Source organism: Mauremys mutica, chromosome 2 (assembly GCF_020497125.1).
Source record: "Mauremys mutica isolate MM-2020 ecotype Southern chromosome 2, ASM2049712v1, whole genome shotgun sequence".
Lineage (NCBI taxonomy): Eukaryota > Metazoa > Chordata > Testudines > Geoemydidae > Mauremys > Mauremys mutica.
The window spans coordinates 61,338,053-61,360,682 of NC_059073.1; the positions used below are offsets into that span (position 1 = coordinate 61,338,053).

Genomic DNA, 22,630 nt, shown 5'->3' on the forward strand with positions numbered 1-22,630 from the left:
AATTATCACAGTGTGTTTAGTATTTAGCTGCAGAAAGGTAACGCATTTGCTTTGTTTTAACAAATGTCTTCTGTGCTTAGAAAAAAAATGAAGTTTTTTTCTAAGCTTAACTTGCCTAAACAATATCTGTCTATCTTATTTATTTACTCTACTTACTTATATGACCTCCATTATCATAGTATCTGAGTGCGTTGCAGTTTTTAATGTAAATATATACATCTTCACTGAAGCCATATTATTTTCATTGGAATAAAGTGCTCCTCTTACTTGTCATAGTCTGTCAAAAATAGGAGAAAGGAATTATTGCTCATCATCTTTTCTTATCTTGAGGCAATAAATTGTGGAATATTATATTATTCCATATACATTTTCTGCCAGTTCGATGTTAAGTTTCTGTGTGTCTGCTTTCAGAGTGCTAGGCTTCTGTCAGGTTCTGAAATCAGGAAATAATAATAATACTCACTAAAGCAAAGAGATCCACCGGTAATTATACTAGACTTGCATTTTAGTCAATAACACTATTATTATAAAGTCTAACCATTGTTGAAATGGAACTGGAAGAAAGGCAATAGTGGCACTTTTTAAAAAATGAGTGAATTTAGAGCTCATGAAAGAGAGATTGATAGCATAGGCTTAAGTAAGGCATAATGTGGAATGGTACAGGACAAGATTTCTGCTACAGTTCTGTGAATCCAGTTGTGTCTTTATACTCTTGCTGTTCTAATTTTGGGTACCTTTGAAGTGGCTGTTAAATGTGCTAAGTTTGTGGCAGTTTTCTGATTAGCACAATGGGAACTATGAAGAGACTAAGAAAGCTCCTGTCACTTGTGCCATATAGGCAGAATTTGAACTCCAGACTCGAAGGGTATGCCTGCACAGCAATTAAACACCCAGGGCTGGTCCATGTCAGCTGACCCGTGCCAGCTGCAGGTGGAGCCTGAGCCTGAACATCTACACTGCAGTTTTATAGCCCCGGAGCCCAAGTCTTGCAAGCCCGAGTCAGCTGACCTGGGCCAGCTGCAGTTGTTTAATTGCTGTGTAGACATAGTCCAGGTGTTTAGATAGCACTGGACTGAATGTTACAGTTGCTCTTAGTGTTGGTGACAATCCTGAATCACATATTTATTAATAATTTGTTCTTTTCTTCATACTAGTGGTATTCTAACATAAGAACATAAGAAAGGCCGTACCGGGTCAGACCAAAGGTCCATCTAGCCCAGTATCTGTCTACTGACAGTGGCCAATGCCAGGTGCCCCTGAGGGAGTGAACCTAACAGGCAATGATCAAGTGATCTCTCTCCTGCCATCCATCTCCATCCTCTGACGAACAGAGGCTAGGGACACCATTCTTACCCATCCTGGCTAATAGCCATTTATGGACTTAGCCACCATGAATTTATCCAGTCCTCTTTTAAACATTGTTATAGTCCTAGCCTTCACAACCTCCTAAGGTAAGGAGTTCCACACGTTGACTGTGCGCTGTGTGAAGAAGAACTTCCTTTTATTTGTTTTAAACCTGCTGCCTATTAATTTCATTTGGTGACCCCTAGTTCTTGTATTATGGGAATAAGTAAATAACTTTTCCTTATCCACTTTCTCAACATCACTCATGATTTTATATACCTCTATCATGTCCCCCCTTAGTCTTCTCTTTTCCAAACTGAAGAGTCCTAGCCTCTTTAATCTTTCCTCATATGGGACCCTCTCTAAACCCCTAATCATTTTAGTTGCTCTTTTCTGAACCTTTTCTAGTGCTAGAATATCTTTTTTGAGGTGAGGAGACCACATCTGTACACAGTATTCGAGATGTGGGCGTACCATGGATTTATATAAGGGCAATAATATATTCTCAGTCTTATTCTCTATCCCCTTTTTAATGATTCCTAACATCCTGTTTGCTTTTTTGACCGCCTCTGCACACTGTGTGGACATCTTCAGAGAACTATCCACGATAACTCCAAGATCTTTTTCCTGACTCGTTGTAGCTAAATTAGCCCCCATCATGTTGTATGTATAGTTGGGGTTATTTTTTCCAATGTGCATTACTTTACGTTTATCCACATTAAATTTCATTTGCCATTTTGTTGCCCAATCACTTAGTTTTGTGAGATCTTTTTGAAGTTCTTCACAATCTGCTTTGGTCTTAACTATCTTGAGTAGTTTAGTATCATCTGCAAACTTTGCCACCTCACTGTTTACCCCTTTCTCCAGATCATTTATGAATAAATTGAATAGGATTGGTCCTAGGACTGACCCTTGGGGAACACCACTAGTTACCCCTCTCCATTCTGAGAATTTACCATTAATTTCTACCCTTTGTTCCCTGACCTTTAACCAGTTCTCAATCCATGAAAGGACCTTTCCTTTATTCCCATGACAGCTTAATTTACGTAAGAGCCTTTGGTGAGGGACCTTGTCAAAGGCTTTCTGGAAATCTGAGTACACTATGTCCACCGGATCCCCCTTGTCCACATGTTTGTTGACCCCTTCAAAGAACTCTAATAGATTAGTAAGACACGATTTCCCTTTACAGAAACCATGTTGACTATTGCTCAAGAGTTTATGTTTTTCTATGTGTCTGACAATTTTATTCTTTACTATTGTTTCAACTAATTTGCCCGGTACCGACGTTAGACTTACCGGTCTGTAATTACCGGGATCACCCCTAGAGCCCTTTTTAAATATTGGCGTTACATTAGCTAACTTCCAGTCATTGGGTACCGAAGCCGATTTAAAGGACAGGTTACAAACCTTAGTTAATAGTTCCGCAACTTCACATTTGAGTTCTTTCAGAACTCTTGGGTGAATGCCATCTGGTCCCGGTGACTTGTTAATGTTGAGTTTATCAATTAATTCCAAAACCTCCTCTAGTGGCACTTCAATCTGTGACAGTTCCTCAGATTTGTCACCTACAAAAGCCAGCTCAGGTTTGGGAATCTCCCTAACATCCTCAGCCGTGAAGACTGAAGCAAAGAATCCATTTAGTTTCTCCGCAATGATTTTATCATCTTTAAGCGCTCCTTTTGAATTTTGATCATCAAGGGGCCCCACTGGTTGTTTAGCAGGCTTCCTGCTTCTGATGTACTTAAAAAACATTTTGTTATTACCTTTGGAGTTTTTGGCTAGCCGTTCTTCAAACTCCTCTTTGGCTTTACTTATTACACTCTTGCACTTATAGTTGGCAGTGTTTGTGCTCCTTTCTATTTGCCTCACAAGGATTTGACTTCCACTTTTTAAAGGAAGTCTTTTTATCTCTCACTGCTTCTTTTACATGGTTGTTAAGCCACGGTGGCTCTTTTTTAGTTCTTTTACTGTTTTTCTTAATTTGGGGTATACATTGAAGTTGGGCCTCTATTATGGTGTCTTTAAAAAGGGCCCATGCAACTTGCAGGGATTTCACTTTCGTCACTGTACCTTTTAACTTTTGTCTAACTAACCCCCTCATTTTTGTATAGTTCCCCCTTTTGAAATTAAAGGCCACAGTGTTGGGCAGTTGAGATGTTCTTCCCACCACAGGGATGTTGAATGCTATTGTATTATGGTCACTATTTCCAAGCGGTCCTGCTATAGTTACCTCTTGGACCAGCTCCTGCGCTCCACTCAGGATTAAATCTAGAGTCGCCTCTCCCCTTGTGGGTTCCCGTACCAGCTGCTCCATGAAGCAGTCATTTAAAGTATCGAGAAATTTTATCTCTGCATTTCGTCCTGAAGTGAAATGTTCCCAGTCAATATGGGGATAATTGAAATCCCCGACTATTATTGGGTTCTTAATTTTGATAGCCTCTCTAATTTCCTTTAGCATTTCATCATCACTATTACTGTCCTGGTCAGGTGGTCGATAATAGATCCCTACTGTTATATTTTTACTAGAGCATGGAATTTCTATCCATAGAGACTCTATGGAACCTGTGGATTCGCTTAAGATTTTTACTTCATTTGAATCTACACTTTCTTTAACATATAGTGCCACTCCTCCCCCTGCACGGCCTGTTCTGTCCTTCCGATATATTTTGTACCCCGGAATGATTGTGTCCCATTGATTGCTCTCAGTCCACCAGGTTTCTGTGATGCCTATTATATCTATATCCTCCTTTATCACAAGGCACTCTAGTTCACCCATCTTATTATTTAGACTTCTGGCATTTGTGTACAAGCACTTTAAAAACTTGTCCCTGTTTATTAGCCTGCCTTTTTCTGATGTGCCAGATTCTTTTTTATGTGACTGTTTATCATCTGATCCGGCCCTTACATTATACTTCTCATTCCTCTGCTCCTGACTATAACCTGGAGATTCTCTATCATCAGACTCTCCCCTAAGAGAAGTCTGTGTCCGATCCACACGCTCCTCTGCAGCAGTCGGCTTTCCCCCATCTCCTAGTTTAAAAACTGCTCTACAACCTTTTTAATGTTTAGTGCCAGCAGTCTGGTTCCACTTTGGTTTAGGTGGAGCCCATCTCTCCTGTATAGGCTCCTCCCATCCCAGAAGTTTCCCCAGTTCCTAATGAACGTGAACCCCTCCTCTCTACACCATCGTCTCATCCACGCATTGAGACTCTGAAGCTCTGCCTGCCTACCTGGCCCTGCGCGTGGAACTGGGAGCATTTCTGAAAATGCCACCATAGAGGTCCTGGATTTCAGTCTCTTCCCTAGCAGCCTAAATTTGGCTTCCAGGACATCTCTCCTACCCTTCCCTATGTCATTGGTACCTACATGTACCACGACCACCGGCTCCTCCCCAGCACTACACATAAGTCTATCTAGATGCCTCGAGAGATCCGCAACCTTCGCACCAGGCAGGCAAGTCACCATACGGTTCTCCTGGTCATCACAGACCCAGCTATCTACATTTCTAATAATCGAATCTCCCATTACTAACACCTGCCTTTTTCCTAGAAACTGGAGTTCCCTCCCCCGGAGAGGCAACCTCAGTGCGAGAGGCAACCCCAGCACCATCTGGAAGGAGGGTCCCAACTACGGGAAGGTTTCCCTCTGCTCCCATTGACTGCTCTACTTCCCTGGGCCCTTCTTCCTCCTCAACAGCACAGGAGCTGTCTAAGCGGAGGTGGGACAATTCTACAGTGTCCCGGAAAGCCTCATCAACATACCTCTCTGCCTTTCTTAGCTCCTCCAGTTCTGCCACCCTGGCCTCCAAAGTCCGTACATGGTCTCTGAGGGCCAGGAGCTCCTTGCACCGACTGCACACATACGCCACCCGCCCACAGGGCAGGTAATCATACATGCGACAGTCAGTGCAATAAACTGGATAGCCCCCACTCTGCTGCTGGGCCTCTGCCTGCATTGTCTCCTAGTTAGTGAAAGGGTGGTTTACGGAAAGTAGTTTTGGAATGTGGTTCGGTTTATAGGTTTTAGGGGGGGGCCACGGGGAAGGGGTTAGGGCTGGCGAGGGGCTCCCGCTCCCTTCCCACTCCCCTTCTAAACTCCCTTGCGAAACTCCCTGTTAGCAGCCCCTGGTCACTTGTGCGCGGCTTTATAAAGCCCTGGCCTGAGTGAATGCCCCGCCCACTGATTAAGGCTCAGCCAATTACCAGAGGCTTCGAGCTTTCAAACCTGCCTCCAACTGCCAGCCAGAGCACACGGTCCCTCAAACAACCAACCAAACAAACAGACTGACAAACACAAGCTCAGCACACAGCAAGTAACCCCCAAACACAAACAAACACACACTACAGACAGTCACTTACCCCACAGATGCTGTATTAGCTCCTCCTTCACCTGGAGAACTCCCTTGCGAAACCCCCTGCTAGCAGCCCCTGTTCGCAAAGGAGCATCCGCCCACATACGTAATACCTTTCTTTGCAAGGCATTTGCTAGCTCTCAGATGCATATAGTTATAGCAGCTGCAAGTTCTGTTAGTCTCTGTGAAAACTGATAAAATAATGGAAAGTCAGAAGGGCTGTAATTGTGTTATGTGCTGGTTGTCTTGGCAGCAAATAACTGGGTCATTACCAGATGTGCATAGCAAACAAGACAGATGTACAAGGTCCCATTCTTTAGGACTTCCCTCATTTTGTGTCTCAATCAGAGGTGAATAGTGATGACACAATGGTGCATTCAGAGGGGCTCAAAAGATAATGGATTCAGAGGCAAATAATTGGATGTATTTACTTCTCTAGAGACTGCTATCTGCACAGCACTAGTGGCTTTTATTAGGTAAAATCGTTTTCAGAAGTTGATGTAGTCAGTTGGATTTCTTTCTTCAGGCACTAAGGGCATGCCATTGGCAGAAGTAATTCTGAGCTCTCTGGGTAGGTCCAGAGTGTGTCACTAGCTCAGGGGAGGTCTGGGAAACACGAGCACATTTCCTGTTGAATGTCTTCTTCATCAGCATGACATGCCCGAGTCTCTCAAACCGCACAATATTTTAAGATGAAGGGCCTGTTCTGTTTGTACAGGCAGATGGCCACAATAAGAAAGAAAGAACAAATAATTTTTTTAGCGAGATCCTTCTAGATACTTACTGTGAAGAAATAACAACCAGTAGTTTCATATTTCCTTCTGTTTCATATACTCATCCTAACTACATATAAGAATAGTACATACTGTATAGGGACCAATTCACAATTTTTTTGTCACTGAAAACATTAGTAAGTATTGGCCATTTTATCAAAAGTTTTCAGTTTCACCACAGGAGAGATTCACCATGTGGAACAGTTAAGAACTGCACTTATTTTGGAGGTCAGAAAGATGTTGAACAAGTTGAGATTGCTCAAGGAAGAGAGATTTGCCTCAAATCATGATAGCTTTTCAAACAGGATGCAGTTCACTGAAGGACAGCAGGCCTGAATGAGGAATTCATCACCATTTAAGCGCTGGTGGAGTTAATGCAAGGTTTAAGTGGGGTTTATGCAATGCAGAGACCCTTCCTCAAGCCTTTGAATTAGGGTGAATTTCACCCATAGTGGGGAAAAATAACAAACTTACAGTTATACAAGCCCTTTCTCATTGTATCAGAGAAGCAACACCTAGCAGTTTCTTCTATTATGCCCTTTCCCACAAAATAAGTATCTTTGTTCCAGAAATCTGAGCTATATCATTTTAAATAGGGAGATGATGATATTTTAAAAATGGCTTAAAACAGAAGTGTGGCCAATAAGAATAGACTGAGTCACTAATCTCCATATTTAGGGGGACGTGCGGCCACCTAGCAACAGATTTTGCCAACCCATCTGTAATGCTAATTAAATACTTCTGATGAGGATAACAATGTTCTGCACAATCTGCAGACCTGAATTTTAGTGGGTACTATAACAATGACAGTGCATCTTAGGAGTGTGGAATTTTTGATCAGTCTCTCTCTCATTATTTTGGCCCAATTCCAAAAAGGGGCTCAGTTGTTTCAGTGCTCAAAGTTGCAATGCCTGAGTTTTAGGCAGGTGCCCACCCAGTGGAATCCATGCACCCAATGTTAGGCCCCTAGGCTGTATATATAGTGCGTTGGAAGAGATAGGCACCTAGGAATGGGATCCCACAAAAGCCAGCATGCTGAGTGGAGAGTAGCCTGAACTAGCCAACAGAAGATGCAGGGGAGAGGAGTGTATCCTAAGCCTTGTAAATCTGATGGCATTACGTGCCTAAATCCAAGCTGCAGGGAGGCAACTGTCTCCACTTGGGATCCATAGTCGGGAACATTCTTCGAGTCAGGTGCCTAACCCGTTCCTTGTAAAAACAGTGGCAGCACACATCTAAATCCACACAAAATGGCCAGGGGTGAGGAAGCAGGTGGCCTCCCATATAGCCTTTAGCTCAGTGGCTAGAGAACTCACCCAGGATGTGAGAGACCTTTATTCAATTCCTTCCTCTACCTGATGAGGAGAAGGGATTTAAACATAGGTTTCATAGCTCTCAGGTGAGTGCCTTAATATATGGATTATAGGATATTCTGATGGGAGGAGGTCTCTCTATCGCTCCTCTTGAAGCCATTCCACTTTGTATAAAAATATGCATTGGACCAGAGAGACAGTATGACTCTATAGTCCAGTGCTTAGGGCACTCACCTCTGAGAGAGAGAGAGGCATTTTTTGAGAATGCCTACTGGATCGGGTCCTGCAGGCAAGATAGGTGTGCGAAAGCTGATTGTCATGTGGTTTGAGGGTCCTGCTGGAGCTTAGGTGTGAAGTAGGCACTCCGTGCCTAAACTGAGGCATTGTGCACATGCCCAGCAGCATAAATGTAGGTGCTCAGGGGACTTTAACATTAAAAAATGTAAGCACCAGGGGATTTTAGGAGTCTCCATAACTAGGCAGTAGCTGAGCAGGGGTTTTAAGAGTTTCAGTGGCGCCTAAATAATGGAGTTAGGAGCAGAAGTCCTTTTGTGGATCTAAGCCCTTGCAAGCAAGAAAAAAAAAATCTTCAAAGGACAAACAGAATTTAAACTCTTGAGGAGAAGTCCAAGCCAGACTCAGGAGAAGGGGGGGAAAAAAAAAGGAATGGAGAAAAGAGAAAATTGGGTATAACATATGAAGGAAAATAGAGAGTACTGCACAGTGTAAATATCTTGGGCCAGAGCAGGTGTATAATATATAAACCAAGGTTTGATCCCATAAGTGCTGATAAATCATGAACACAAACAGATGGACTTGCAGTTTTCCTTTTACTATGTAGGTTGCATAGTTTCATAACATGGCACTGTGCCTGCATGCCTTTCAGCAATTACCTCAGCTAAGCATACTGTTCAGTTAGATTAATTAACCTACAGCTGGCATGGTATAGAAGCTAAATACTGTACTGAGTTTAAACATGCTATAAACTCTCCAGGTACATCAATTAAGTGCATTTATATCATAATCTCTGCTTTTCTTTCTAAATTATATATTTTAAATAGAAATGGGCCTGGATCCAGACAGTCCTGAACTTTGGAGTTTACACATCTCCTAGTCCTCTGTTTCATACTGTTTCCAATCACTTTTGCACAAGAGAATGGCAGCATGCTGATAGTCCATTACATGTGAGGACACAAGCAAAAGTTTCAGAACTGCTGGGTTAGATCTTGCTAGAGCCAGACCTCAGTCCTGCACCTAGAAAGAGTTCAAGTTCATTTTCTATAACGGGCAAATATTACTCAGCAAAAGTCAGAAGACTAGGGAGAAACACACTACTGGCTCATTGCCTGAGGTCTTCCATTAAAATAGCAAATGTCAGGAATTCAATAGACACTTGGACTGGGAGTCAGGAGATCTGGGTTCTACTCCTGGTTCTGCCACTGTCCTGTTCTTCGGTGCATCACTTCACCTCTCTGTGCTTCTGTTTCTATTCCCATCCTTGATCTGTCTTGCCTTGAAGTGTTTACAATCTAAATAGGCAAAGACTGTGCCCCATAATATGTTTGTACAGTGCCTAATACAATGGGGCCCTATATTGAGTGGAGCCTCTGGTTGTTACAGCAATACAAATAAATAATAATAAAATTTACTTCAAACCTCCATACATGGCATGCATATTATGCTCTATTCAGCTGTCTGGCTGCTCCCCAAGTGCATTAAGACCTGTCCCAAAAATCCATATGAGAGCTAGTTTAAATGATTGCACTGATATAGGACAAATAATGAAACACATGGCAAAGAATCATTGTAGAATTTAATACTTGTGTTTAATATACCCATTCACAGTACTAACATGTGTCTGACATAATAAGGTGCGACCTTAGCCAGTGTTAGGTTATTTCCATTTATAAAAATAGTAGGGATCAGGCCATCCCAAACGTGAACGGGGGACAAGAAACTCCAAATGAAATCTCAAACATTATTTTCAAATTGTCCCATGGGGAATGGTGAAGAGGTTGTCTCTGTAAAATTGGCATGGAATTTGGCCCCCTAATACCTGTGGCATATCCACAGGGACCTCTATGGAGCAGCCCTCTGACTGTGTTCCTGTGTACCTTAAAAAGGGATTTCCTGTGGGCCTGCAAGGAGATAATGCTGTAAAGGGAACACTCTGCTCCCTTGGTCATCTGGCTCAGTTGTGTTAGAGTTGGGTCCCCTCTGCTCTGTACTGCCCAGGAATAGGGATAAAAAAAAATTTCAGTTAAGAAAAACTGATTAACTTGGAATGAAATTACTGAAGTAGTTTAAATTTCTTTCCCATTCTGTTTACCATGATTTAGGAAGTTTTCTAGGGTAGTATTTACAATTGCTTGTCCATGACAGTGAGTCAAGCAGTGGTCTGACACATCAGTTACAGAAAATGAAATGGTGATTATAATATAGATAGATAGATAGATAGATATGCTCAAAACTTAGAAAAAGAAAAAGTCACTGGTGGACTATCAGACTAATACAGGAAGGCTAGTTCTAATTTATATTTAGTTACTTATTGGTGTTATTCAAGAAATAGGCTCTCTCTCACAGTTATGGCAGTGAGTTAATGGGAAAATGTACAGCTGAGTTATTACATATTAGATACTCCTGGGGGAATTCTGTGCTACTGTGTGCATAATTAATGATTAAAAATAATTAAATTTTTACGCAGAAAAAAGCTTCTGCTGAAATGCTGCTGCAGTTCCACTTTTTGCCCACCAGAGGGAGCTGTGGTTTAAGAACAGCAGCGGCTTCCAGCAGAAAATAACTTCTTCAGTTCTACCTTTTGCTCACCAGAGGGCGCTGTGGTGCTAGAACAAAGCAGCAGCTCTGAAACTATAGAAAACTATAGAAAATGATGGTGATCTTGATGATGGATTGTCTTCAGAATCCTGTATGTTGAGGATGGCTTCTCCTAAACAACATAAGTCAATGCAGTTATTTAATTATTATTACCATACTGCTCATTTAGTATTACTCATTGTATTCACTGACAGTAGTACTTTAAAGGTGAAATTGTAAAAGGAAGATCTGCCTATTTCAGCTATTTATTTTTTATCACAACTGTATCTAAAATGATAGTACCATAGAGTAACAACTCTATTTTTTTGCCCAAACATGAGAATTCAAGAATAGTCCAGAAGGAAGACAGGCAGTCCTTAAGAAAGAAGTATGAAATAAAAAAGTTTACCAACCTGAAGATCCTGCGTGTTCAGACATGTTCCTTTCATCATCTTCAATGCAGCTTCCTCCTGAGAAGGAACATTTCTCATGATGTTTCATTCGGGCAACCAGGCCTTGCATTTCTTTGTGGCACTGTTTGCATTTTGCATGCATGCCTGTTTTACCCACAGGTAGAGGAACTTCATTAAAATATTCCCAAACTGGGTCTCTTTTACTGCCTGCTACCATTATAAGTTTTCTCTTCTAGTGAGAGAATGGTATGGTAGGTCTCAAATCAGTGAAGGCTACACTCAGAAAGACCTCAAGACTTCTGGAATGTGCTGCTCAAACAGTTTTACTTTTTTCAGAGTAGCAGCCGTGTTAGTCTGTATCCGCAAAAAGAACAGGAGTACTTGTGGCACCTTAAAGACTAACAAATTTATTTTAGCATGAGCTTTCATGAGCTGCAGCTCACGAAAGCTCATGCTAAAATACATTTGTTAGTCTTTAAGGTGCCACAAGTACTCCAGTTTTACTTTTGTTTCTACTGCCTGTCCCTCCCTTCTCACATTTATCTCCAGACGTCGTCTTGTCCAGATCTATTTCATTGAACTTTTTGAAACTTTGCACTTTTAGAGAGAGGTAAGGGATTAACTCTATGTACACAAATTTGCAGAGGGACAATAGAGTTGAGGTCTGTTATTTATCACCTCTATATATTATTTATTTATTTAAAACATTTTTGCTGTTAACAAGCATGTTATCTCTGGAGACACAAATCTACAGTTTCAGAACTGCAAAACTAAGCATCTCAGATAGTATCTTCTAGACTGAGCACTGAGTCCCATTGGGTAGATAAAAAGATTAACCTAACTAATCTATACAGATGCCCCTGGACCCCCATAAAATTGGTTCCCTAATGTGTGAACTATTGGAACTCATTTACAAAACTTTTCTTAAACAGTACATGAATATATTGTCTCATACTATAGAATTAGAATTTATAATCCCTATTCCATAATGAGCTATCTTTTAGCTATAATGTATCTTAATTAAAACTATCTTTAGATAGGTTTTTTCTTCAAAGAGCATTTTATCAAAAAAAATCTGATTTAAATTTAAAATAATCTGATTTTTTTAAAAATCATTGATTTTAATCCACCTGGCCCAGGTTCCTTCCCAGCAATTTACTTCCCTCTCCCTCAGCTGCTCCATTACCCCCTGACTCCTCCAAGCCTTTGTACTACTTTTGAGGGGTGCGGGAAATACAGTTCTGTATTGTAGTTTAAATGAATTGTTACTCAGAGTTCTGTATTAACATGCCTACTAAGGAATCTATTTGTCAAAAAACATTTCCTGAATCTTTTTTGTTATCTGTATTGTTACAGACATACTTGCTGACGGGTATTTTGAAATAAATGACAAAAAGTAATTGTGATTGGTGTGATTATATTGTGTTATTTTGACAAATAAAATATGCAGAATTTTGCAGAATTTTAAAATATTGTGTGCAGAATTTTTAATTTTTGTTGTGGAAATTTTATTTTTTTGTGCAGAATTCCCCCAGAACTAAATAGAGTAGCTTGTATGTATTGATATTATAAGGCTGAATTTTTTACAAGCAATGTAACTGATAGAGATTTATTTTGTTTTCTTCCACGTCCTTTTTTTACATGGTTAGAGAATGAAAGGGCATCCTTAGAAAATGACAAAATGATGGAAGGCCGCAAGTTCTTGTTAGACAACAGTCTTCCTATATTTGTGCCATTGATGTGCATTATGCAAAAATAAGTGCTAATATTTTTGTTGTAATAAGAAACAGCAGTAAGATTTCAAAAGGTTTAATGACAATTCTGAAGCAAAAGACTAGGCCTGTGATAAGCGGTTGATTGCCACAAACCTTACAAAAATAAAGATAATACTTGAAATATTGGACACTTGGATATTGTAAAGACTTTAAGGATCCATTATTTTATATCCACAATTCCAACATACTGTCTGATCTTAAATAATTATAAGAACTGGCAAATTTAGCTATTTTCAGTTTTTTTGCTTATTGTACCGATTTTGTGTGTTTTTTTAATTCATAATGTAATTAAACTTTATAAAGCTTCAGCCAGACAGAGTTTTGTTTTTGTCATGTTAGGATAGTAGTGAAAACCTAATTTTGGATGTGCATTTTATTTCCATAGTGGCTTTGTTTAATTTGCACTAACTTTGTCCCCTGTGCTAGAGAACTGTAGTTCAGTTTCCAGAGGACTCTGGCTCATACTGATATTAAGTTATATAGCTGGAGCCTGAGGCTGTTAGGAGGTGACTTGCATTATATAATGTCCAGAAAAAAATTCTCTGTTTTAAGCCAATAATTTGGAATAATCAAATTAGAATTTGCCTCTGAAGAATCTATCACAGGTTTTATAGGACACCTAATGCATGGTACAGGACATTTAGAGTTTTACTTAGCCCTATGTAGACATGCAACCCAAAAGGATATATTCAATAAAGCTGCTAGTTTTTAATTAATAATGAACTTTAGCATATTAAATTGAGCTCTCAGTAACCTGAGAGATGCAACTAAAAATGTATTCAAATTAAAACCTCAGATCAGAAGTCCAGCACAAAATATCAATTTAGTATCTCTATAATGAGCTATACCAAAATCCTGAATCCAAACACTCCTGAAACTGAGTTTCCCCATGTAGACTGGACTATGAACTTTGCCAAGTGTTGTGACATTTGGATTTGGCATTTTATAGAGATACTGTGATTCAGTCCTGGGTCCAGAGTTCAGCTTCGACTGCTTGGTTTCATCTTATTTCTAGAGATAATACTTAGAACAGCCCTTTTATAATGATGATAAACTGTCTGTGGTGGCCATTGTTCCGGAAGTTAGAATGAACAGAATATAGTCCATGTTTTGGCCAGCATTCACCCTGTTGTGAACTATTGTTCACTGCTTAATTTTTGCATCATTTTCCTTCCAAGTCACTCACTACTGAAAACCAAATCAATCTCTCTCTCTCTGATGGGATTGTTCATGAAATTACAAATGGATCATGGAGAATGCCAAAGATTGCTATACTGAATTCTCAACTCTGAGGGAGGTTGGGCTAGGAGACATGGACTAGCCAGTCACAGTTTCCATCTTCTCTGCCCTTTCTGTGGTGCTTTGTAAGGCTGCCTTCTCAAAGAAGAGAAAAGCGCAGGGGGTAGCCCTGCCAGCAGGCAGCAGTGGGACTCAGTGGGGTTGATCTGTCGATATAGGGTTTTCTACTGTGCTCATCACCACAGCAGCTGCTCACTACATATTTTTAAAAACCTCAAATAGGCAAACTGAAATCCAGTTTCCAGTGGCAATAAAATCAGCCAGGGCTTTCCCTGCCACCTCTTCTCCACTCTCATGCTCCCATCAGCAGAAGTCCACTGCTTTGGGAGGCTGCCGGCTGCATATTTTTGGGGGCGATTATGGCTACGTGGTTGCTGCTGGGGTGCACTGGTGCCTGTTCTGCTTCTCTTCCTTATTAATCCAGGTTTTGAGGGAAAATTAGGTTCTTGGTCCTCCACCTTATCTCAGGGATACCCTTTGTACTGCTCCCCTCCACCAGCCCAACAGTAGTGGTTCTCTTCAAAGCTAGGCTGCCCCTGGGAGCCCAGACCCTCTGCTCTGATATCTGAGGCCCTTCAAAAATTATTTAAATAAATTGGTCCAGTTAGGGCTACAATTAACATTGACAGCCTCCCAGCCCCTTTAAAAATCACCCCACAGACTGAGGAATGAGAGATACACTAGGAGTTAATGTTATTGTAGTGAATTGGATATTTTTCTCTTAAATTTCCTTTTGAATGTATGATAAACTTGTATTTTTATGTCTTGAATCTGTAATAGCCATCATACGATTTTAGAAGTGTTTCCTTTTTGTCCTTGTCATTCTAATTTGGTTTCCAAAAATGTTTGTTGATATATTTTTGGCATTGTCATGAAAAACTGTAACATCATCTCCTTACATTTGCATCGATATCTTATCTTCCTGCCCCCAATGTCACCTTATTTCTTTCTGTTTTGACATTGCAATATCAGAAATGTTCAATAACAGTGATGCAGGCTTAACTGCCTTGTCTATTCTAGAATATTTATATTTCAAAATAAATGAAAGCTTCTTAGCACAATTTATGGATTAATTCTTTCCACCAAATTTTATATTTAAAGTTTAATACTTTACTTTGTAAAGCTCGCAAGAACACATCTGAATCTGGATCAAAATGATAAATCCTCCCATCTATAATCGATTTACTAGAATTTTGGAGGACTAGAAGAGATTAAAATTGGATGCAGGCTGACAGTTTACATGCTGATTTGCAGCCTGACCACTTTTGAAATGACAAGGGCCTAAATCTATCTTGCTTTTGTTCATACAAGTAATCCAACTGAAGTCAACTGAGCAAAGACAGCAGGATTTGACCTTAGAGTACTAAACCCCACAGCACATGCTTTATAACAAGCATACAACTCAACTGTTCAGCACCTCTGTAATATATTCAATCTAGAGCCCATTAAAGTGTTCAGCGGAGCCCAACTCTCCAGCTCACAAATACAGGACACAAGATACAGATCTTGGAGTCATCGTGGATAGTTCTCTGAAGATGTCCTTGCAGTGTGCAGCGGCAGTAAAAAAAGCAGCAAGATGTTAGGAATCATTCAAAAAGGGATGGAGAATAAGACGGAGAATATCTTATTGCCCTTATATAAATCCATTGTACGCCCACATCTTGAATACTGTGTACAGATGTGGTCTCCTCATCTCAAAAAAGATATACTGGCATTAGAAAAGGTTCAGAGAAGGGCAACTAAAATGATAAGGGGTTTGGAACGGGTCCCATATGAGGAGAGATTAAAAAGGTTAGGACTTTTCAGCTTGGAAAAGAGGAAGCTAAGAGGGGATATGATAGAGGTATATAAAATCATGAGTGGTGTGGAGAAAGTGAATAAGGAAAAGTTACTTACTTGTTCCCATAATATAAGAACTAGGGGCCACCAAATGAAATTAATGGGCAGCAGGTTTAAAACAAATAAAAGGAAGTTCTTCTTCACACAGCGCACAGTCAACCTGTGGAACTCCTTGCCTGAGACAGTTGTGAAGGCTAGGACTATACAGGGTTTAAAAGAGAACTAGATAAATTTATGGAGGTTAAGTCCATTAATAGCTATTAGCCAGGATGGGAAAGGAATGGTGTCCCTAGCCTCTGTTTGTCAGAGGATGGAGATGGATGGCAGGAGAGAGATCACTTGATCATTACCTGCTAGGTTCACTCTCTCTGGGACACCTGGCATTGGTCACTGTCGGTAGACAGGATACTGGGCCTGATGGACCTTTGGTCTGACCCAGTATGGCCATTCTTATGTTCTTATGACTCTGCCAGTGGGAACGGGAATGGGAAGGGGGAGCTGGAGGATTCCAGGTGGCTGTGGTTCTCAGTTCAACCTGAGGGAAGGAGGTGGCATGCAGGAAACTCTGTACAAGCCTGGGACCCAGCATCAGGCTTTTTCTCTCTCTGGCTCTCTGGCAGGAGGTGGGGAGGGTATCTGAGCTGGGGGTAGCCCATGGCTGGGCTCTGGGGGGCAAGGGGGTGCAGGTGCTTTGGCTGGGGCCTGCAGCTGGGCTCTGGAGGGGAGGGGGTTTGGGTGTCTGGACTGGGGGATACCCCACAGCTGGGTTCTGGGGGGAAGGGGGTGCAGGTGTCTTGGTTGGGTGGGGGCTGAAGTTGGCTCTGGGGGAGAGGGGGTGTGAGTGTCTGGGCTGCGGGGGATGCAACTGGGTTTTTAGGGAAAGTGGTGCAGGTGTCTGGGCTGGGGGGCACCCCACGGCTGGGCTCTGGGGGTGAGGGGATGTGGGTATCTGGGCTGGGGGTGGGCGTGGCTGGGCTCTGGAGGGAGGGGACAGAGAAATAGGAAATGGGTGGTCATAGGAGTTTTTTTAGCTTTCTAATCCTAGGAAATCTTTTTTTGTTGTCTGTATTGTTACAGCCGTAGTTGCCGACAAGTATTTTGAAATAATTACCAAAATAATTGAAACTGGTGTGATTACATTATGCTATTTTGATAAATAAAATTTGCAGAATTTTAACATTTTGTGCATAGAATTTTTAATTTTTTTGGCACAGAATTCCCCCAGGAGTATATGTGCTTTCAGTCTTAACAGGTTTTTTTCTTTTTTTTTCTTTTGGGACTTTTATATGTGGTTTATTGATACAACTAATTAATATTTTTTAATGTTCAGCATGTTAGATCTACATGCATTATTAATAAATATGGCTAAATATCATATCCGACTGGTTACCTTCCTAAATTATGGCATTATCATCAATGGATCCCAAATACAATTTTTTAAAACTTTGTTTATTTAGGCAAAATTACAATAAAATGTTAACATACTACAAGTTGTAAATTGATTTATGTGGACTATCTTGATAATGTAGAGTGCAAGAAACAATCTTATTGGTACAGAAACATCAGAATTTTGTATCATCAGAAGTGAAAGATACATCAAAGAAATTCTGAAATTACTTAAAACTATTCCTGCTTTTTTGCTATTTCAGCACTACCACCCAAAGCCTCTATTCCTGCAAGCAGATGTGCTATAATGGACTCCTATGCCTGTGCAGGGCTGGAGTAGGGTTTAGACGGGTACATTCAGATAACAGAAGAACAAGGGGAAATATTTCCAATCCAAACTATAGATGCTCTTTTCTTTTCTTTTTCACTTAGCAAATATGGCTGAATGTTAAGAAACCATTATTTACAGTCCATCTCAAAGAAAGTCAATTTGTTTTGTTTTCCATTCATTATTTATAACATTTATTTGTTTTTGTCATTTTGTAGAGCTTCCAAGAGCAGCTGTCAGGATCTTAAGCAACATGACATTCCTTTTTGTGAGTTTGTCATACACAGCTGAGAGTGCCATTGTTACTGCTTTTATTACCTTCATTCCCAAGTTCATCGAGTCACAGTTTGGCATCCCAGCTTCCAATGCCAGCATCTACACTGGTAAGGCATTGCCTCTATCACAACATTGAAAGGATTATCGTTTTCTGACCACTGAAACAAAAGCAATAGAGGAAAAAAATAAAACTGGCTTTAAAATGATAATCTTACCAGCTAAATATTGTCTAACTTTACTTTTTCGGTTCAGAATTCCAGTAGTTCCGTGGGTGTTTGCTATGTTTGTTTAATAAAACGTGAACCAAATGTTGTTGTTTTTGTTTTGTACAAGTGCGGAACTTGCCATTTTTTTAGGTTATATTAAAGTTTTATTGTGAGGGGAAAAATATGGGGAAATACCATCACACTCATAGACTTTAGGGTCAGAAGTGACCATCATGATCACGTGCAAATTACAGAGAATCTGCCATTAGTTTAAAAGGTCTTATCAGTTCTTATATTGTTTAATATTAATTTCTTAAAAGCTAATTTTACTTTGTACTCCTCAACCTTTACAATGTCCCTCCCTTCCTTTCTGTCCAGTGACCAAATGACTTGTCTATGCCCTACTCATTCATCTTCCACCTTGACTATTGCAATCTCCTCCTCGTTTATTTATTTATAACAGCCTTGCCACAATCCAGCCCATCCACAATGCTGCTGCCAGAATCATCTCTCTCATCACTTAAATTATGTACCCGTCCTCTTGGAGAGATTTCACCAGCTTGCCATTGCAACGTGCATCAAGTTCAAACTTTTGTCCTTGTTTTAAAAGTCCTACCTTATACAGCCCGATCTGGTAATGTGTTCCCTGGGGACAGACCCCCATGCACTCACATGAAGCCCGACTGATTTCACTGTGGCTCTGTGTGGGTGCAAGGGGCCTCCTATGCAGAATGATTTACAGAATTGGGCACCATGTGTTGGCCCTGCTCTCTTGACTCTGCTGATGAAAGCAGCCTTTACTACTCCTCTCATTTTCTTCTCTCACAAACATCTTTGTGCTTTCTTCTGAGCTGCCTCCTGCATTCCCATGCATGGAATGACCTCCTCAAACCTGTTCACCGGCCCACCTCCCTCTCCTTGTTCAGATCGCTCCTAAAAACTCACATCTTTCATCTCACTTCTGAGAACCAAGGGAGAGAAACACAACTAAAAAATAATACAAAACTATCAAGATCATTCTGCCCTGAGTAACGGACCTGTTACATACCTCCCTGTGTAACAAAGCCCCTGGTTGGCCCATCTATGGGGATTGAACCCAGAAACTCTGGGGCTAAATGCATGACTTTCTACTGTTTGAGTGAAAAGAGCTGGCCCAGTAACTTGGAGGCAGAAACACACTCATAAAACTCTTTGTTATTCAGCCACCAGAGGGAGACAAAGGTCCCTGCTGGTATAATATGGATTACACTTGTCCTTTTCCCTCTGTTTTTGTTGGTAATTCACCCTGCCTCCTTTGTCACACCACTGTTAAATTGGCAGCCTTTTAGGGTAGGGGCCACATCTTTGAAAGGCATCCACCGCTATTTTTGGTACTCAGAAATATTGAAGAAATAATAACAAAACAAGCAATAATAAGCCTTGATCTTTCCCTGCATGGCCTATTTTGAACTTCTTTGAATATGCACCATTTTAGAAGGAAAACCATTCCAGCTTTTCACTTTCAGTATCTTTTCATTTCTGTAGTCAGAAACACTAATTCTCTTAAAGTTATTCTCTTTTCCCATTTTTTCCTGGTTCTGAAGCAGTTCAAGCGTGTCTGTTGCTGTACAACATACATTAAAAATTCCATAGTTCTTGAGATGCACAATGACCCTATGAAACTCAGTCACAAATTATTATTGAAGCAAGGAGTTTAGCAAGATTAAAAACAGGGATGAACATTTATATGATAGAATATCCAGTTACATTAAGTAAGATTAAAAAAATGGGAGGAAAATAAACCCACATGCTTCAGGACATAGCTGCCTCAGAAGGATTCTCCAGATCCGCTGGCCAGACACCATCAGTAACATCCACCTCTTGGAGAGGACCCGTCAACTCCCAGCAGAGGAAGAAATTAGAAGGAGAAGGTGGGGCTGGATAGGACATACACTACGCAAGCAGCCAACCAACATCACCAGACAGGCACTGCGGTGGAACCCCCAAGGCAAGCGGAAAAGAGGCCGCCCAAGAAATACTGGCGACGCGACCTTCAGGTTGATAGCAAAAAAATGGGCTATACCTGGAACCAGCTAGAGCGAATGGCCCAGGATAGAAGACTCTGGAGATCTGTGGTTGGCGGCCCATACCCCGGTTGGGGTGACGGGCATGAATGATGATGAATGATGATGATGCTTCAGGACATGCCAACCATTAACTGAGAATGGTAGGAAAAATCTTCCTCTATAGGCAAGCTATTCCATAATTGCCAACTTCAAGGTTTTTTTTCCCCCCCCCCATCTGTCTCTGAAGCACATGTTACTGGCCACCATCAGAGACAGGATACTGAACTAGATGGACCACTCATCTGATCTAGTGTGGCAATTTCTATATTACTGGAAGACAACGTGACAACAAATCCCTGGCCATTATTCAAATACTCCAAACTTCAAAATGGAGTCACTTCCCCACCTCCCAGCCCCGGCTATGCCCCAGCGGGTGAGTGAAGCACCAATGGACTAGGCATGCATAATCACTCCAGAAGAGGAGGGAGAACTGTAAGAGGAGGAGAGAACGCTGTTTGGTTGCATGGATCCAGGAAAGGAGAGGAAGCAATGTGAGATGGAGAGACAGGAAATAAGAGGATCTGAGTTGGAACCTTGGGTGTCTATCTAGTCCGGGGTTGGTGGGAAAAAAAAGAGCAGTCTTTCTGGGATCCTGATCAGGGCAGTGGGAAGTAGCAGCAATGGGAGTTTTCTGTGGGAGCCTGTGGAGCGGGGAGAGACATCCTGTGCAGGGCATGAAATTAATGAATTATATCATACAGATGTTTGCAGTGGTGTTGTAGTCGTGTTGGTTCCAGGATGTGAAAGACACAAGGTAGGTGAGGTAATACTTTTTATTGGACCATTTGTGGGCAGAAGGGACAAGCTTTTGAGCTTCACAGAGCTCTTCTTCAGGTTTCCTGAAGAGTCACTAGGTTAGTTGAAGAAGAGATCTGGGTAGCTCAGAAACTTATCCTTTCTACCAACAGAAGTTGGTCCAATGAAAGATATTACTTACTTTGTCTCTCATATAAAATATAATGGCAGTTATGATTTATGGGACGTTAATTCCTGCTGATGGTTCTAGTGGTTACACAAACTAGGAGTTTTGCTCCCATGATTTATGGCATCACTGGTAGTTTTGATGGAATTATTGACCCATAACTCACATTAGAGGCTGTATACACACAAGAACAAATGCCAATAAAACATTCATGTGAGACAAAACACGCAAAAGTTGGGAAATTCCAAAAAGTTAGGACTAGATTGAGCCTTTGCTGTATCCTGAGTATGCAGCAGTGGATAGCTGCACTGCCCCAGAGAAGATCCTCAGGGAGTAATTGTGACTCTCAAAAAAATCACAGTGCCCACTTACTACTGTGGCAGGTGGGTAATTTCCTACAGTTATTTAGTAACATTAAATTTTTCTAGAGTTCTTTTGAAGGAAAAAGAAGATTTGGAGGTAGCCAATGTACACAGTTACACCAGTGGAGCGTGTAAATTACTTGTACTGTTAGTTTACAAGCTCTTCTAGCTTCAGTTGCAGTGTAATTTGTAAATTTTTTGAACCAAAATATCTGCACTTCAGCTGTGCACTTAACTAGCTGTACACATATGCTCGGTGCATCTATCTTTGTGTGGCCAGCTGGAAACCTAATGAGATTTTGCACAGTGCATTTTCAATTGGCAATTTACAAACAGCCATCTCTTTGTTAAATTTCATTCAATTTCTTTTCTCAAACAAAGCAAAGGCATTAGTCAGGGAGGATTAAATCCATGCCAGATTTCAGGTTTTGAACTTGAGTTTCCTTTGCTGTAGTCTTTTATTTAAAAAAAAAAAGTGGTTAGAATTTTTTAAATGCAAAAAGTTTAATTTTCCCGCCCATCGTGAACTAAAAAAGCCCCAAACACCTAAAGCTCTTAAACTTTCTAAAAACAAACAACAAGAAGTTGACTTCAGGGCAGAGGCTAAACTTGGAAAATTTCAGCTCAAAAGAGAAAATGATTTTGTAGATTATAAAAGTGTGTGAAGAAAGAGGGTTATATTTTGCAATCTAAACTCTTTTGCATTCACTAGTAACTTCTACTGTTCATAAATATAGTACTATACAGTAAACTGGTTCCACTTCTTTTCTAGAAAAGGTGTGGTGTACAACTCACACAGAATTGATTTTTGAAATCTCTGCTACTCCCTTTGGAAATGCAACGCTGGGAGCAAATATTGCAGGTTTCTGTAAGCAGACTATTAGCTGTTGTGATCATCTTTTCTCCTGTGGGAAAGCTTCAAGTGCTGCAGCATTCTGACAACAGCAAAAAGGACAAAGCCTAAAAATTGCTGACTGAAAACTGATCTTGCCTTGGGGTACTAGATACAGCATCATATTTTGTGCACATACAAAAAATCCTGTATGCCAAACCATCATTGTAAAATAAAGCAAAGTGCAGTACAATGGCTTACTATCAAATCTCAGTTTTGTTCCATTATATGA

At 40.7% G+C, this 22,630-nt stretch overlaps 1 protein-coding gene across 2 annotated transcripts in view; it reads left to right on the forward strand.

The window, feature by feature from the left end:
• Positions 1-22,630, forward strand: part of SLCO5A1 (solute carrier organic anion transporter family member 5A1) — a 171,262-nt gene that overhangs the window by 116,409 nt on the left and 32,223 nt on the right. For both annotated transcript variants that reach the window (XM_045003182.1, XM_045003183.1), the window contains exon 5: positions 17,854-18,018. In XM_045003182.1, the coding sequence (XP_044859117.1) occupies positions 17,854-18,018 (165 nt within the window). The remainder of the gene's footprint in view (positions 1-17,853; positions 18,019-22,630) is intronic.